At 37.9% G+C, this 15,289-nt stretch overlaps 1 protein-coding gene across 2 annotated transcripts in view; it reads right to left on the reverse strand.

Moving 5' to 3' along the window:
* CCDC141 (coiled-coil domain containing 141) overlaps positions 1–15,289 on the reverse strand; it is a 180,331-nt gene that overhangs the window by 48,250 nt on the left and 116,792 nt on the right. For both annotated transcript variants that reach the window (XM_012785842.2, XM_012785846.3), the window contains 4 exons: positions 11,408–11,549; positions 9,589–9,708; positions 7,897–8,088; positions 1,319–1,498 (listed from right to left, as the gene is read on the reverse strand). In XM_012785842.2, coding sequence (XP_012641296.2) covers positions 1,319–1,498; positions 7,897–8,088; positions 9,589–9,708; positions 11,408–11,549 — 634 coding nt within the window. The remainder of the gene's footprint in view (positions 1–1,318; positions 1,499–7,896; positions 8,089–9,588; positions 9,709–11,407; positions 11,550–15,289) is intronic.

Below are 15,289 nucleotides of genomic sequence, written 5' to 3' on the forward strand. Positions count from 1 at the left end.
TCAATCTTCACTTTAGGCATTTTTAGTAAAGAGTTAATTGCAGCCAAAGAAGGCTTACTTTGTCAAATCTACAGAATTAAACCTAGGAGAGATGGCTAATACAGTAGATAGGTTCAAATTAGTTTAGCAAGATGGAATCATGGGTAAAGACTAATAAAATAAAATTAAATGATAATAAATATGCCCACATTTGTATGAAAAAGATAAATAGCTGACACAGATAAAATGGGCGACACCTGGCTTGGCAGAAGCTGCAATAAAAACATTACAAGAGTTTACTCTATCATAAACTTAAGATAAACCAGCAAAGTGACATTATTGCTAAAAGTGTTAGCATAATCTTAGGTCTTATTAGTAAAGAATAAAGTCCAGTTTATTGTGCTGCAATTGTACTTCACTTTTGGGTTACATTTTATGAGTGATTTTGACAAACCATAGACAATCCTGGGATGGGGAGATCAGGAAAGACAGAGACATGAAGCTACTTCATAAATGACAGAAAGAATTCATGTATGTTAGGCTGCAGAAAAAACTCAGATTAGATGCAGCAACTATTTTTAATGTTGGAAGAGCTTTCATGTGTAAGAGAAATTAAATATGAATTCTTTTTTGTCCCTGTGTAGCTATAGAAGGTTAGGGCCAAATATGAAGACAAATTTATTTAACATTAAAAAAAAGTTTCTTAGCACTTGGCATTTTCCAAAAGTGAAATGAACAGTTTCATTAGGAAGATACTCAGGGCAGAAATTTATTGGGAACTTCATATGGGTCAGAGGTGGATATAAGGATCCTAGAATATTTTACAGGTATAACTCAGGATGACTAAAGGATCCTAGAATATTGTACAGATGTAACTTAGGATGACTGAAGGTTAGGGCATATTTCTGAATGCTATGGACCTTCAATATAAAAAAAAATCTGCTATAATAAGAAATATTTCAAAAGAAGAGTCATCCTAGAAGTTGTCATTGGCCAGTGGAAATTTTCTAAGGACCTTGTTGTATGCTCTTAACATAACCCAGAACTTTGGGGTAGACTTCTAAGAACTCTATGTGATAATAACAATGTTGTATTTGGATTATAGTCACTCTTTCTTCTTAATGGTTAAAATAGTATTCATGTTATATATGAACAAGGGCTCTAGGACCAAGAAAGCATATAAATGTTAGGCATCAGGATTGGTCAAGTTCGAATGAAGCTAAAAGAACTTACAAGGCCAGCACTGCTGATTAATAAACAGTTAAGCTTTTGAATTTATGATTTTGACTTTGATGAATAATCCTTGTAGAAGGTATGATTCATTTAATGTTATCCTCACCATATTTATTAAATGAAGGAACTCAAGCCCTAGGTCTTGAGTTAAAAAACTCTTCTTTAAAAATAGCTGCCATCGCTGCTCAGCTGAGTCAGAACAATACTTGGCTTTAGTATCATCCTCTATCTTCTGAGGGATTTGAGTTTGATAAAACTCCTTTAGGCTCTGAAACTGAACTTCCACCTAAAATAGGAAAATATAAATGAGAGTTAGGAGCACTTAAAATCATTTTTTTTTAAGAAAAAGAACACTTAGATTCCCATAAAATCCTAAATAGAACTTAAAACCACATTTTCAGAATTCTTTAAATAATTATTGAATATTGCCAACTTACTGAAAAGACATAAGAATCTACTTAGATTATTGATAGACAGGACTACCACTGGGTAGTAGATTGAGTTGACAAGTTTATTACACATAAGACCTACTTATTGTAGCCAAAATCATATTTATAAATTATATATTTGTGCATATGTTTTGTAATTTGGGACAATCTATATCAAAGACCAGTGTGGTTTCATTTAAAGTTAAGTTTTATAATTCAGAAGAAAGATACATGTATAGAATCAGGGACTATAAATCAATGAGAAATGTAAATTAGTGAAAGATTATTAGTAATTAGTAAATCACAATTTGCTTCTAATCAGTGACAAACCAGAATAAAAGGATACAAATAATTACTAATTTTCTGCATATAGATTAATATTAAATTAACTCCATAAGCTAATATTATTAAGATACATTACTTTGCCTCCCTGGAATTGTATTTTCTCATTGGCTAACCAATGTAAGCAGTACTAGATTATTTTAAATGACTCTCCTTGAGCAGAGTTTATATAAAATAAAACAGGTTTGTAGCGATATAGATTAACATGTAATTGGGTGATGTAGAAGTATAGAAATTATTTGGCACAAGTTTTTATGCATTTTCAATAATAATAATTGCTGATAGGACAAGACTTAAAGAGTTCGTAACTACCAAAAGCAATCTAAACACGGTAAGATAATTCAGGCAATGGTTAGTTACCTTTTAAAGATTTAAACATTATTCTTAATTTAAGTGAACTTAATAGGAGAACCCACAAATAGCTGTCAGAAATAGGAGTTCCCTCTTCATCTCCTTATTGCATTTGTTATGCCTCTATGTTTTGCTGATGCTCATTCCCTCAGCCCACAACAATCTTTCCTCAATTTTCTTCTCCTATTTATCCTTCATGTACTAGTTTAAATGCTACTTCCTCTGTGGAGCCTTCTAGGATTCTCTAGTACACATTAATCATCTATTTCTCGGGGTACCCCCCAAAAAGGTCAACTAGAAAGAGAACCATAAGCAGATTATTGCAAAGCCACGTATACACACAATGTTACCGGCACAGCGGAGAGAAACCACCAACTCCATAGAGAGTAAATAGGGAAGAGCTTCCCAAAGGAAGTGACATTTGATTTGTGTCATGATGAATTGTCCAGGGTGAGAGGGAGTAGAAAGGGGATCTCAGATGGATGGAATGACATGTGTAAAAGCACAAGTGTGAATACACTGGCTGGTTCAGAGGACAATACGTGATCTTAGTGTGAACGAAGTTCAGGTTGCACAAGCGGAGTGGTAAGAAAGAGCCAGAGGGATAGTCGTGCTGGGATGCAGCTGGCCAGCAGGTTTCAACTGGTTTTCCACTGTAAAAAATAAGACTGCAACACATTATCATTAGTTTGAAGCAACTGAAAGCAACCACAATGACTCAGAATCAGCATGACGATCATCAGTGCTCCACCAGAGTCACACGCTGCAGGCTGGCTGTCAACATCATGGCCAGTCAGTTATGTGCAATTCTCAAAGCACCAACTATAATTCATCTTCCTTTTCCAGCTGCTCAAAACAGCCTTGCTGAATGCAAATGAGAACAATGTCATTACAGGAATTCCCTTGAATTTGTACTAGTTAATTTTTTAAGTGACTTAATGATAAAATTTAATATATTATCCATTTTTGGTAAAAGTTATTTGCAAACTTGCTTCACTAATTACACTTGTTTCAAATTACTTGAATGTTAAGAGGTGACATGATCAGATTTGCTTTAGGATGACTTTTTTTTCCCCCACAAAAAGGAGGAGAGAGTGAAGGGGATAATTATAAGAGGCAGAAGGATCAAGCAGAAGATGACTTCTTCAAGCTGGGAAAGAGATGATGAGGTCCCCAACTGAGGAAGTGATGGCACAAATGGAGAGGAGGAGGAGCTCTGAAATCTTTTCGGTTAGCTCAACAGACAGACACACATAGCATGGCCTTTGAAATAGAAAACAACAAAGCGTAGGTGATTAGCAATTAAACCTCAGCTTTGATGTTTACCGGCAGCTTGATCTTGCACCCCTCACTTCTCAGAGCCTCAGTTTCCTTCATTTGTAAAATGGGGATAATAGTAACTAAAATACAGAGATGGTTTAAGGATTACATGAAATCAGGAATGAGAAGTATAGTGCCTGGTATAAAATAAATGCTCATTGAGAGAGCAATTGGAAAATACATCAAGGCTTCTACATAGGATTGCTGAAAAGATGGTGGAGTCATTAACCCAGTGCCAAAATACAGAAGGAAAAACATGTTTGAGGAAAAGATACCACCTGTGCTTTGTGGAGCTTGAGGGGCCTATAGGATATATAGGTAATTTGGTTTTTATTTTTATTTTTTTTCCTTTTTTAGAACAACTCAAAAAATGTGAGATATATAGGTAACTTAAAGCATTGATTTGGAGCTCAGGAGAGTTATGATGGAGTAATCGCTGTTGAGTTATTGGTGAATTGAAACCAAAGGCAGGAATGTGATTTTTGTAGGGAAAGTGGGTGTATGGAGGAAAAGAGTTCTTTTGCAAGAATTCTGTGACCCACCATACTTCAAGAACAAAGAAGAGAGATGAGTTAGGAATCAGGAGAAGGAACTGATAGGGCAAAGGACATGAACAGAAACTTTTCAAAAGAAGACAGAATAATGGCCAACAAACATACCAAAAAATGCTCAACATCTCTAATCACCAGGGAAATGCAAATCAAAACCACAATGAGATATCACTTAACTCCAGTAAGAATGGCCTTTATCACAAAGTCCCCAAACAATAAATGCTGGCGTGGATGCGGAGAGAGAGGAACACTCCTACGCTGCTGGTGGGACTGCAAACTAGTTCAACCTCTGTGGAAAGCAATTTCGAGATACCTTAAAGCAATACAAGTAGATCTACCAATTGCAATTCCACTGCTGGGCATCTACCCAAAAGATCAAAAGTCACTTTATGAAAAAGACACCTGCACTCGAATGTTTATAGCAGCACAGTTCACAATTGCAAAGCTGTGGAAACAACCCAAGTGCCCATCAATTCATGAGTGGATTAATAAAATGTGGTATATGTATACCATAGAGTACTACTCAGCTTTAAGAAACAGTGATGATATAGCACCTCTCGTATATTCCTGGATAGAGCTGGAACCCATTCTACTAAGTGAAGTATCTCAAGAATGGAAAAACAAGCACCACATGTACTCACCAGGAAATTGGTATTAACAGATCAACACCTAAGTGAACATATAGGAATAACATTTATTGGGTGTCGAGCAGGTGGGAGGGAGGAGGAGGGGATGGGTATATACAAATACAATGAGTAAGAGGTGCAACGTTTGGGGGATGGATATGCTTGACACTCTGACTCGAGGGGGCAGGGGGAATGGGCAATATATGTAACCTTAACACTTGTACCCCCAGAATACGCTAAAATAAAAAAAAGTAGACAAGGTGATTCCCTTTATGTAAAATATCCAAAAAAGGCAAATCCATAGAGACAGAAAGAAGATCAGCGCTTGCCTGAAGCTGGGGGCATGAGCTAGGATCCAGTGAAAGTGTGTCCCAAGGCTATTTTGGGGGTGAAAGACACATACTAAAACTGGAGTGCTGAGATAGTTGCACAAGTCTACTGTGTTTCTCCGAAAATAAGATCTACCCATAAAATAGGCCCTAGCAGGATTTCTAAGCATTTGCGCAATATAAGCCCTACCCCAAAAATAAGACCTAGTGATGGGCGTGGCTACGCAGTGTATGTGAACAACCCATGCATTTCATTGCAGAGCGGTAGAGAAGATGAGCAGCCCTTCTCATCTGCCCCATAATGACAGCTACTATCACAGAGGTGACTAGAAAGGTGCGGGCAGCCCCACCAACAAGATCAGCTCCCCCTGTCAGGTCCCGGCCATCCTGTCCATGCTGCAAGCTGAGGCTTTGAGGGGAAAATAACACATCCCCTGAAAATAAGCCCTAGGGTGTCTTCTTGAGAAAAAATAAATATAATACATTGTCTTATTTTCAGGGAAACATGGTATAAATATACCAAAAATCATTGCACTATAGAATAGGCGAATTTTATGCTATTAAATTATGCTTCAATAAAACTCTTTTAAAACATAAAATCCAAAGAAGGTGGGAGAAAGTAATTGGATCAAACAAATGCTTCAGAGAGATTCAGCAAGATGAAGACTGGAAAGACACCATTTCATTTGTCATCCAGTTAGTAGCTTATAGGAAGCTTTTCAATGGAGTAAAGAGGTGGACAATGGGGGGTGGGGTGTTGAGAAGGAAATAAACTGAATTGCAGTGGGGTGAGGACTGGGGAGGATGGGTAAGTAGAGGCAAGAGATGTCTTCTTCCCATCCCAAGAGTCTACCTTTGGAGGGAAGGAAACGATGGAGGGGTAGCCATGGTGAAGGCCAGATTGTTTGGACATAGCTGTAGAACAAGGGGAAAGAAGCAATGGAAAAAACCAAATTTATAAATTAGAGGATGATTGCTGGAGCTGGATCTTGAAGGATATAGACGAATCCAGGGAGGAGCTGCTTCTGGGCTCGTGCTGGATAGAAGCAGGCACTCCTCTTAGGGGAGCTCATGGAACCTAGGTGAAGCCCAAGGAGTCAATAGCCTCACTTTTCTTCAGTGGCATATGAGGTGAGGACATCCAGTGGGACTTAGGGATAGAAACTGGGGGTGGGGGGAGGATGCTTGAGAATTGTTATTGAATGGGAGCCAACTAAGGAGCATCCGGGGGACCCAGCTGAGGCAGAGACCCACAAAGTTGTAACAGCGCCAGTAGTGCAGTTGTATGATTTTCTGTGGGAGCGTCTGGAAGCTTGGAAAGAATAGCTGAGTAAACAGAGTGTTGGGCTGATCTAGTACTGGGAGCTGGCAGGGCTGGTGGGGGGAGGGCGGGGAGTTGAGGGGATGGAGTGGCATGGAAATGAGTAGCCCTGGGCTGGCGGGGGAAGCCCGAGGGGGAAGGGAATAATAGATTGGGAGCGTTGCCAGGATTGGAACGATGGAAGGCTCTGCCAGGCAGCAAAATAGATTTAGTGAAAGCGGGCAGCTAAAATGTTCTTCTGATTAAAGTGTTGTTTGCAAAGCTAAGGCTCCAGCTCTCAAGTGGCTCACGGTCCCAAAGGCCATGGAAGTGGATGCCTAACTCAAAGCCAGGAAGGTACATATTTGGCAAGGAAGATGCAGAAAGCAAGCACTTCTTTGTAGCTTCTCTGTCATTTCAAGTCCTGCATACAAATGTTCACTAACAGGATAATCCCATCAGTTGTAATATCTCTGCTGAACCGTGAGAGTTTAGGGCCAAGAACTAAAAAGAGTCAGACATGACAAATAGTCAGGTAAAGATGTGGAAAAGGACACAGTGGTTACCTGAGATTTCCAGGATTGGGTGTGGGCTTCTCTAGAGTGGTAAGCATTGGGGATATTACAAAGGAGATCGGAGAGAGGAGAAGTGGGTAGGCAGGATGGCGGTGGTAGGAGGTAAGGGTGAGGATGTGGGGAGGGTGGAGGTGAGAAGGTGGAAATCAAGCACATGACTTACCTTGGGTGGGCTTTCCCCCGGGTGGACCTGCTGGCTCTGCCTCCCACTAACCAGCACCCATCTCCCGGAACAGCAGAGTGATCTGCTTCGCATGGGGCGCACTGGGACCATGTTATATGAGGTGGGACCCTAGTACTTTTCTTTTACTGACAGCAGCTTCAAGAAACTGGGACCTTTGAGAGATGGAATCCTAGTGTATTAGAGAGGATAATAGAGATTATCTTATAATAACCGGGCAAAATAAGGCCTCAGAAGGAGCTCTGAGAAGCACCTTGTTAAAAGGCATCCCATAAGACAGATCAGAGACTGAACCTAAGCCCGTAATTTCCAATGAACCACACTGATTCCTTACGTAGTCAAAGAGATCCATGATTTAGGAGATGACTGTTTTGAAACAATTTTGTTCTATGTTTAGGATGTTGTAAATATTTGTAGGACATTAAAGAAAAAGTGCTCTAGTACAACCACTATATTTTCGCACACACCTATCTACACATACACGTGTATATGCTTTTTTAGTGAAACGACTTACTATTTGAGCCTTTGTATGGTGCCTTGAAAAATAAAAAGCCTACAAAGTGAGTCCATGCACTGGGTTAGAGGATCTGGAACTACCCACCAGGGTAGAGATTATCCCCCATGGAGAGCAGGAACGTGGGCAGGGCCCCTGCGGAGAAGGGTTAGCACATAGTACCGTACCTCCTCTGATGACTTTAGAAATGCCACGCAAGTGTGCAGGACTCGTGACCTGGAGCTGATGCTTTGGCCAAATATGTTTAATTCTTCCTCTAACCATTTAATTTTAGAAGAAAGTGATGCCACTTCATTAGGTTCGAATTCATTTTTCTCTGTCATGATTTTTGCAGCTGCTTCTAATTCATGTGATGTCTCCTATAAAAGCAAAGCACAAGAGGTCAGAAGCTGACAGGGGAATCATGAACATTCACATTTCATTACACGCTACACATCCATCTATTACGATTATTAATTGAACTTGGACCAAGAATCTCCTCAATAAAAGAAAGGTACAATTTTGAAATTTCTAAAAATAAAAAAAAGGCATTTTAAAATGAAAACCACTTCAAATTATTCTTTGGCTCAATCGGCAACACTTCTAATTTACAGCATTCTATTTTCTGTATCACAAATAGAAGAAAGGTTGTTTGGTACGAAAGACTGTAAGACAAAATGGCAGAAATGTTTTAAATAATTTAAACAAATTAATTATTCATAAGAATCGCTTTATGAAATTTAACAAGAGTTCTAGCAAATTCTTAAACAAAGTTTATTATATATGATGGCAAATTTACAAAAATTGTTCATTGGTTTTTAATTTACAAAAAGATAACATATCAGTTATTTAATCTCTATCTAGAAGGGTTTTTAAACAGGTGTGGGGGAAATGTCACACATCAGGCCTAAACAACCTCAAAGGTGAGCGAATTTGACTTCCTTAGGGGTGCTTACCTACATTTTCTTCTGAGTGCAATTTCTGAACTCTAACCACTGATTAAATGGATGAGTAGGTAATGTAGGCATGACATATATAATTGTCATAGAAAGAGCCATGTAAAATTTCATGTGAGGCCAAGATAGAAATCAAGCAAAATGAAACAAAAAAGCTTCACTCTCATTTGCAGCAAGAAGGGATTGTTTCCCTGCTAGTGTTTAGTATGCTTCCCAAGTACTGTGTTGAATGACGGTAATTTTAATTTACAAGCTCTGCTTCCTGATAACACTCTGGTAAAAAGAGAAGTGGGGGATTTCTTCTTATCCAATATCCTTGCCATTTCTAAAATTTTTAAAATAAAATATAAAATTGAGTTTAAGTTTCAAGCATTTTCAATAATGAACAAAAAGCACCCCATTAAAAAAAAACTGGTACATCTATGAGTTTCTGGTGGGGGCGCAGTCTGGGAAGGAGGCTCTTCTGCTGAGAACTGGTAACGAGGGCTTTTCTTGGCTACCTGGGAGAGCCAGGAGAGGGCACTTGACTCACCTTCCAAGCCCTGTCAGGGCAGGCAGGGACTTAGGTGCAGGTTTGGAGCAGCTAGCAGGAATCTTTGAACCTAAGTCCCAAGTGAAAGGGCCGGGAGGAGGCTAGAGAAGGTGCTGGAGGGTGGGGGTGGGGCACTTTCTGTCTCTGAATTTTGAGTATACAAAAACAGAATGTGTTTTTATTTGCTTTCCTGGAATCTTGCAATCATATATGTTGCTTTTACTAATTTTTTAAAATAACTTGCTCTAGGAGAAAATCACAAATAGTCTTAGAGAAACACAATCCCTTCCTCTGGCACCCCAAAAAGGAGTTGCTGCTAACAGTGCCCAGGCAAGGAAAAGGAATATAAAATTTATATTTGCAAAATCATAGCCATAATAATAATTATTTACCTTAACTTGGATATCTAGGTCCAGATAATCATTCAAAGTCTTCTCTGAATCAGAAAGGCTGGAACCAACATCCATTGCATTAGAAAGTACTGGACTGATTTTCTGAATTGACATTTCCACCTTTAGGAATAAAGAACATATTGCAGTCTTAGTAATATATTTTTACATGTATGTATGCATATGTATAAGGAATAAATGTTACTCTCTATATTTTCAATGTATTTTAAATATATAATGTCAATTTTAATCTAAGACAGTTTTAAATATTTCAGAATTTCATATTTTAATAATGCTGCTCTTCACAGGATGCCATACTAGAGACCTACTGACAGAGGGGATATGCTTAAAGGTATTTCTCTTACTAACAGCAATGAGATATAAGCAGTCATCCACATTCTTTACAAACTTATTATCTATATTACCTACAAAGGATAGTGAACTTGCTAACACATCAGCAGAGAAGAATTGATCTATACATTGAATGAGACCCAATTTACAGGCACATTTCGAAGCAGAAGTCCAGAGCATGGATATTAGACCACTCTGCTGGTTGCTATATTTAGGGCTGAGGGACTCTAGGGAAGCAGCCAACCCTGTATACATAATAGTAAAATACAGGGACATACTTCTTAGGTCATTTAGTTAATGAATTTGGGGGACTATAATTTGATCTTCAGCACATATGAATCAATGAATGACAGTACCCTTGAAGGATCCTATTCCATTCAAGTTATTAATACATCCCTTGTCCCCTTGCTCTACCTAGAGTCCATACTTCCCAGACTCAAATTGGCTCTGAATTGGCGATAAGACAAATAGCAACAGCTGTTTGAGTTCCTATTGTGTTTTCCTCCACCACTAAATTAGCTTGACTCTCCAGTTCTAGGGAATGTGGCACCACAGCTGCCTGCCATATTTGGAAGCTCCCTGGACCCAGGCATCAGAACAAGGCTCAAATTCCCAAGTTTCTGGATCAATAACAGCTGGGTAAGCCATTTAAATAGACATTGATGTTTAATGTCCTCTCCAGTGTAGTCTACTAATTCTGCTCCTGTAAGTTCAGGCACGTAGGTCCATTGTATCAAATGAAAACATAATTGAAAAATCGAGACCCGGCTTCTGCAGCCAGGCTCATCAGCATTAATGTCATGAGGTATTACTAATTTTGGTTATATATCCCATCTATAGATAAGTAATTTTTTATTTAGTTGAATTATGTAGCTCCCTGGTTTTATTCTCCTTTGAAAATAGGAAATAAAATTCTCTGATACCAGGTCATTGTATTCACTCTACACAGAGGATTTTTACAAGTATGTTTTTATGCAGAGTGACCATGTCCTCTTGCACTGGTCTAGTTCAGTAAAGTATCATAATGGCCATTTATTCCTGGAAAAAACCCAAACTCATAATTTTTGGTATCTATCTAACTGTAGTCTTCCTGTTGAATGGTACCATGTCAATCAAAACAAGCGTGTATCAAAACCATGCCCAGAATATGTAAATCTAGTACCTTATTCCACTATGTACACGATTCAGTTGACACAGTATTGTGCAAAGCAAGAACTGCCTTTGTGTATATGTGTTCAGGCCTGAGGTGGCAGATAGGATTTGACATCTAGTTTTGGCAAACTGGGGCAGAGATGGTTGATGAGGAACAGTGAATTACAACTCTGTTTTGCTCAATGATGGCACCTAATGTGGAACATAAGAGAAGCCTAACGAGACATACCCCCCTCCTCCCACCATGCCCACATGCTGCAGTTGCCATACCACCTATTATCACCAAATTAGAAGTTTAGGTTTTATTTTGGGAAACTACCTTCCTTAGGTAGCCCTCCACTGAGGCTGTTAATTGTTGTTTTTTAAGAGCAAACTCCTTGTGCGCTGTACACTGCTGGGTCAGGTCATCCACTCGTCTCTTTATGCACCCCATCATCTCATGGACTCCGGTCACCCGAGAGCTGAAGGGAACAAGTCACTTGTTAGTTCACTCAACCCCAATGTAGAAGCCCCAGGAACAGGGAACATTTGAAAACAGATCTGCTTTCATGTTGAATAGGAGTTGGTAAAAGTTATCGGCTGCAGGGTAATAGAAGTTAAGTGGCTATAGTCCCCGTAAAGCAAAGAGCAAAACCAAATCATGTTTCTTTGTTTTGTCAGTCAGTCCTGAGGGAGAAGATGAGTTATGGGCTTTTGCAACAAGGTCTAATCTTCTTTTCTAAAGGTTTGCTTTTTAATATTTCTCTAAGATATCTTGAGAACCTTACGGCAAAAGGCACAGCATGTTTGCCAAGCGTTTTCCTGAGGGTGTTATTTAAAAGCTTCATTTATCTAAAGATGCTCTTTGAATAGAAATGTGGATCAGCCAATTAACAAAGCATTTACTAATCCAATAGGGTAAAATATTTATGTAACACTAAGGTCCTTGTTCTCCGTGATTATGAATGCTCAAGGCTGTATTCATTAGTTGAAAACCAAGTTATCGCCAACAGTTAGGAATCAAATATACTTGTTCATAAAAAGGAAACCAAGTCTCACATGATCACTTTTACCTGTGCTGGCCTCATGAAAAAATAATAAGTGATATGAGGGGTCATAAAATGAAAATGCCTTTAAAACAATGAATGAACTTTGAGTTGAACCTCTGTTGCTCTAGTTTAAAGATATCTTAACAAATTCCCTAACCAGTCCAAGTTAGCATGCTAGAATTACAGAACATTGAGAGAACATTGTTGATGGAATGAGCACTTTTTAATTTTCAACCTATCCCTAAGACAGACTATCCTACTATTTAAGAAGTGGATGCCTTTTATTTCCTCTCAGTCATTCCTTCGCATACTGTACTAATAAAGATTAACATGATAACTCTTAAATTTAATTACCCAAAGTTAAAAAAGATCTTGGAATGAAGTACAGATTGAAGTACAGATTTTAGTAATTTTACCTCAAATAATTAATTTATGACTCTGTAAAAATGCATTTAATTAGTAACGAAACAAGGGCAAATTCCCAAATGGCTGGGAGGTAATGTCACCTCTCTGGAATGACAATGAGGCTGCTAAAGAGGTGAGAAACAGTCAGCTGTGTCCTGTGGGTACCACAGAAGTCCCAGATAAATTTAACTGGGGGGAAATATGAAACCACTATGAGAAATCTTATTCCTGGCACGTAATGTTCCACTGATGTTACATTTAAAACAATTAATATTGCATTTTAATACTCAGAGATAGTGAAGAGTAAAATCAAGACATCAGGAGATTTTTATCATGTATTATTGAGAAATAATTCTTAATAATACTTAAATCCACAAATTTTATAAAAGCACGGTATTGGTAATACTGATCATAGTATATTTTGACTAGGTTTTAGACTTTGAGATATAATATGCTAAAAAGGCATGTATCCAAGTTTTTGGCAGAATATGCAAATCTGGAATGAGAAAGGTAAATTGAATATGTGACCCTATGGAAAGAAGGTACAGAGAACAAAACTTATGACAGGAAATGGGCAAACATATGGAAAAGAAGTATGGCAGAAAATGGCATTGATCAAAGAAGAGGAATTTGGAAACGATTAATAAAATTTAGAAAATAGAATTTGGCAAAGAACTGTATAGACCGAGATAGAAGATGCTTACTCCCACCTGAGTTGCCATGCGTGGTCCCACCCAGAATGCCTTCTGCATCTATTGCAGTCAGAGCCTATTTTATTAACCAGACTAGGGGGCCTCCTAGTCTGGTGGACTAGGGACCTCCCTGATCCCAAGGAGGTGTAGCTGGGAGGGGAGTACAAATTTTGAGCAAGCTGCTCCCTGGGAGAAACTCGTCCTCAGTAACCAGGTCCAGCCAAACCTCTTGATTCCTATTCACACACACTATATATAAAATATAATGTATATGATATATAATACTATATAATATATATTATATAACATATATTTAATATATGTTAATTAATTTTTATATATTTTAATATTTACATAAAAATATAATTTTATATATTATAAAATTAATATTTATATTATATAACATATATTTAATTATATTTAATATGTTATATTAAACATATTTAATATATGTTATATAATATATATATATTATTTTTTGATCTTTTCCCAAAACTATGGCTGTCAGCCAACTTCTTGGGCTTATCCATAAGTCCCAGCCAGGATGTCTCAGGTACCAGGGCTCAGACCTACTCTCTGACTCTGACCTGAACTTGCTCTAGCATCCCCATGCCTCTCAAATTTCCCACTTGAATCCCTATTTTGTTTTAATTATGATGCTCTAATTCAACACTCACACTGAATGCAGCCTCCTGTTTGGCCATTCAAATCTGAAATTTGATTTCCTTTAAAATGACATCATTCAATCGTATAGTGCCAGGGAAAATATGAATTATGGATTCACACATCTTATAGTTTTGCCTACAACCTTAATAATAGCTGTTACTTAATAAATTCTTGCAACAGACATGTCATTTTGTTCAGTGCATTGCATGTATTAATTTATAGAATCCTTAAAATAACTTTGTGAAGAATCAAAATGTTATCAATAACTCCAATTTTTAGCCAATGAAACTGAGGCTCCAATGGTGAAATAACTTGCCCTAGAGACACACAACTAGTAAATAGCAAAGACCCGATTTAAAGCCATGTCTCTTTGATACACAAATATATATACTTCCTATATTTAATAATTTTTATTGAATTAATGATTAGTTTTAAATCTTACTTTCAGGAAATTTAAGGAAATACAGACAACACTGGTTTAGTTTTTACCACAAAATACTGTAAAAACAACTAATTAAAACAATCATTGAGATCTTACTGTGATAAGACACCACTCTTAATGTTTTAAGCAGTTGCCCTTCTAATTCTCACAACAAGCGTATGAGCTGGGCACCATTGTTGTACTCAGTCTGCTCATCTGCAAAGTGGCAGAGCCAGGATTTGAACCTGTTCATCTGGTCCCAGAGTCTACATTCTTTACCACCTCATAGAACCTTTTCTGGGTGTGTGACACATGACATAGGGTGGGGGGTATTCTTTTCCTCCTAAATTTCACTTTCCCTTGAGTTGATATGTTGTTGACTTTCACTGAAACAGGGTTGGCCTGGCTGACTGCTGTTTCGAAATTGGCAGGCTTCTCTAGGTAATGCAATGTCTGCTGCAGTTTACAAAGTGGCCACTAGAGGGTCATGGCATAATAACTTGTTCAAATTATTAATACATGTCTTGAGGGTCCCTCCAGCACAAAGAATGGAAAACCAAATGAAGCACTGCTTCTGTAAAAGTATTACTTTTTAGCAACCTCCAATTTTAGTTGAGATGAACTGCAACAAACCAAATAGGATCCGTTTTTGTTTTTCAATGACCTAGGTGATTTTGTCTCATTTTGTGGTGATTTGTGCCTTGTCAAGTATATCTACTGTATTGTAAGTTCTTTAAGGGAAATGGCTGGTGTCCTATTCATTCTCATATCCCTTGCAGCCCTGAACACATAGCATCATAAGTAGTAGGAGATCAATGCACATTTTCAAATTAGATAAAGTACTCTCTAATCAATATTAAAGGGAAGAGAACACATAGATTTAAAGACTAAGAAGAACATATACACAGTCACCATATTTAAAATGTCATAGTGATAGTGTCCAATAGTTTTTAAACAATGAAGACTTTGTACTTTTGGTCACTTATAGA

This window comes from Microcebus murinus, chromosome 8 (genome assembly GCF_040939455.1).
Source record: "Microcebus murinus isolate Inina chromosome 8, M.murinus_Inina_mat1.0, whole genome shotgun sequence".
NCBI classification, from domain to species: domain Eukaryota; kingdom Metazoa; phylum Chordata; class Mammalia; order Primates; family Cheirogaleidae; genus Microcebus; species Microcebus murinus.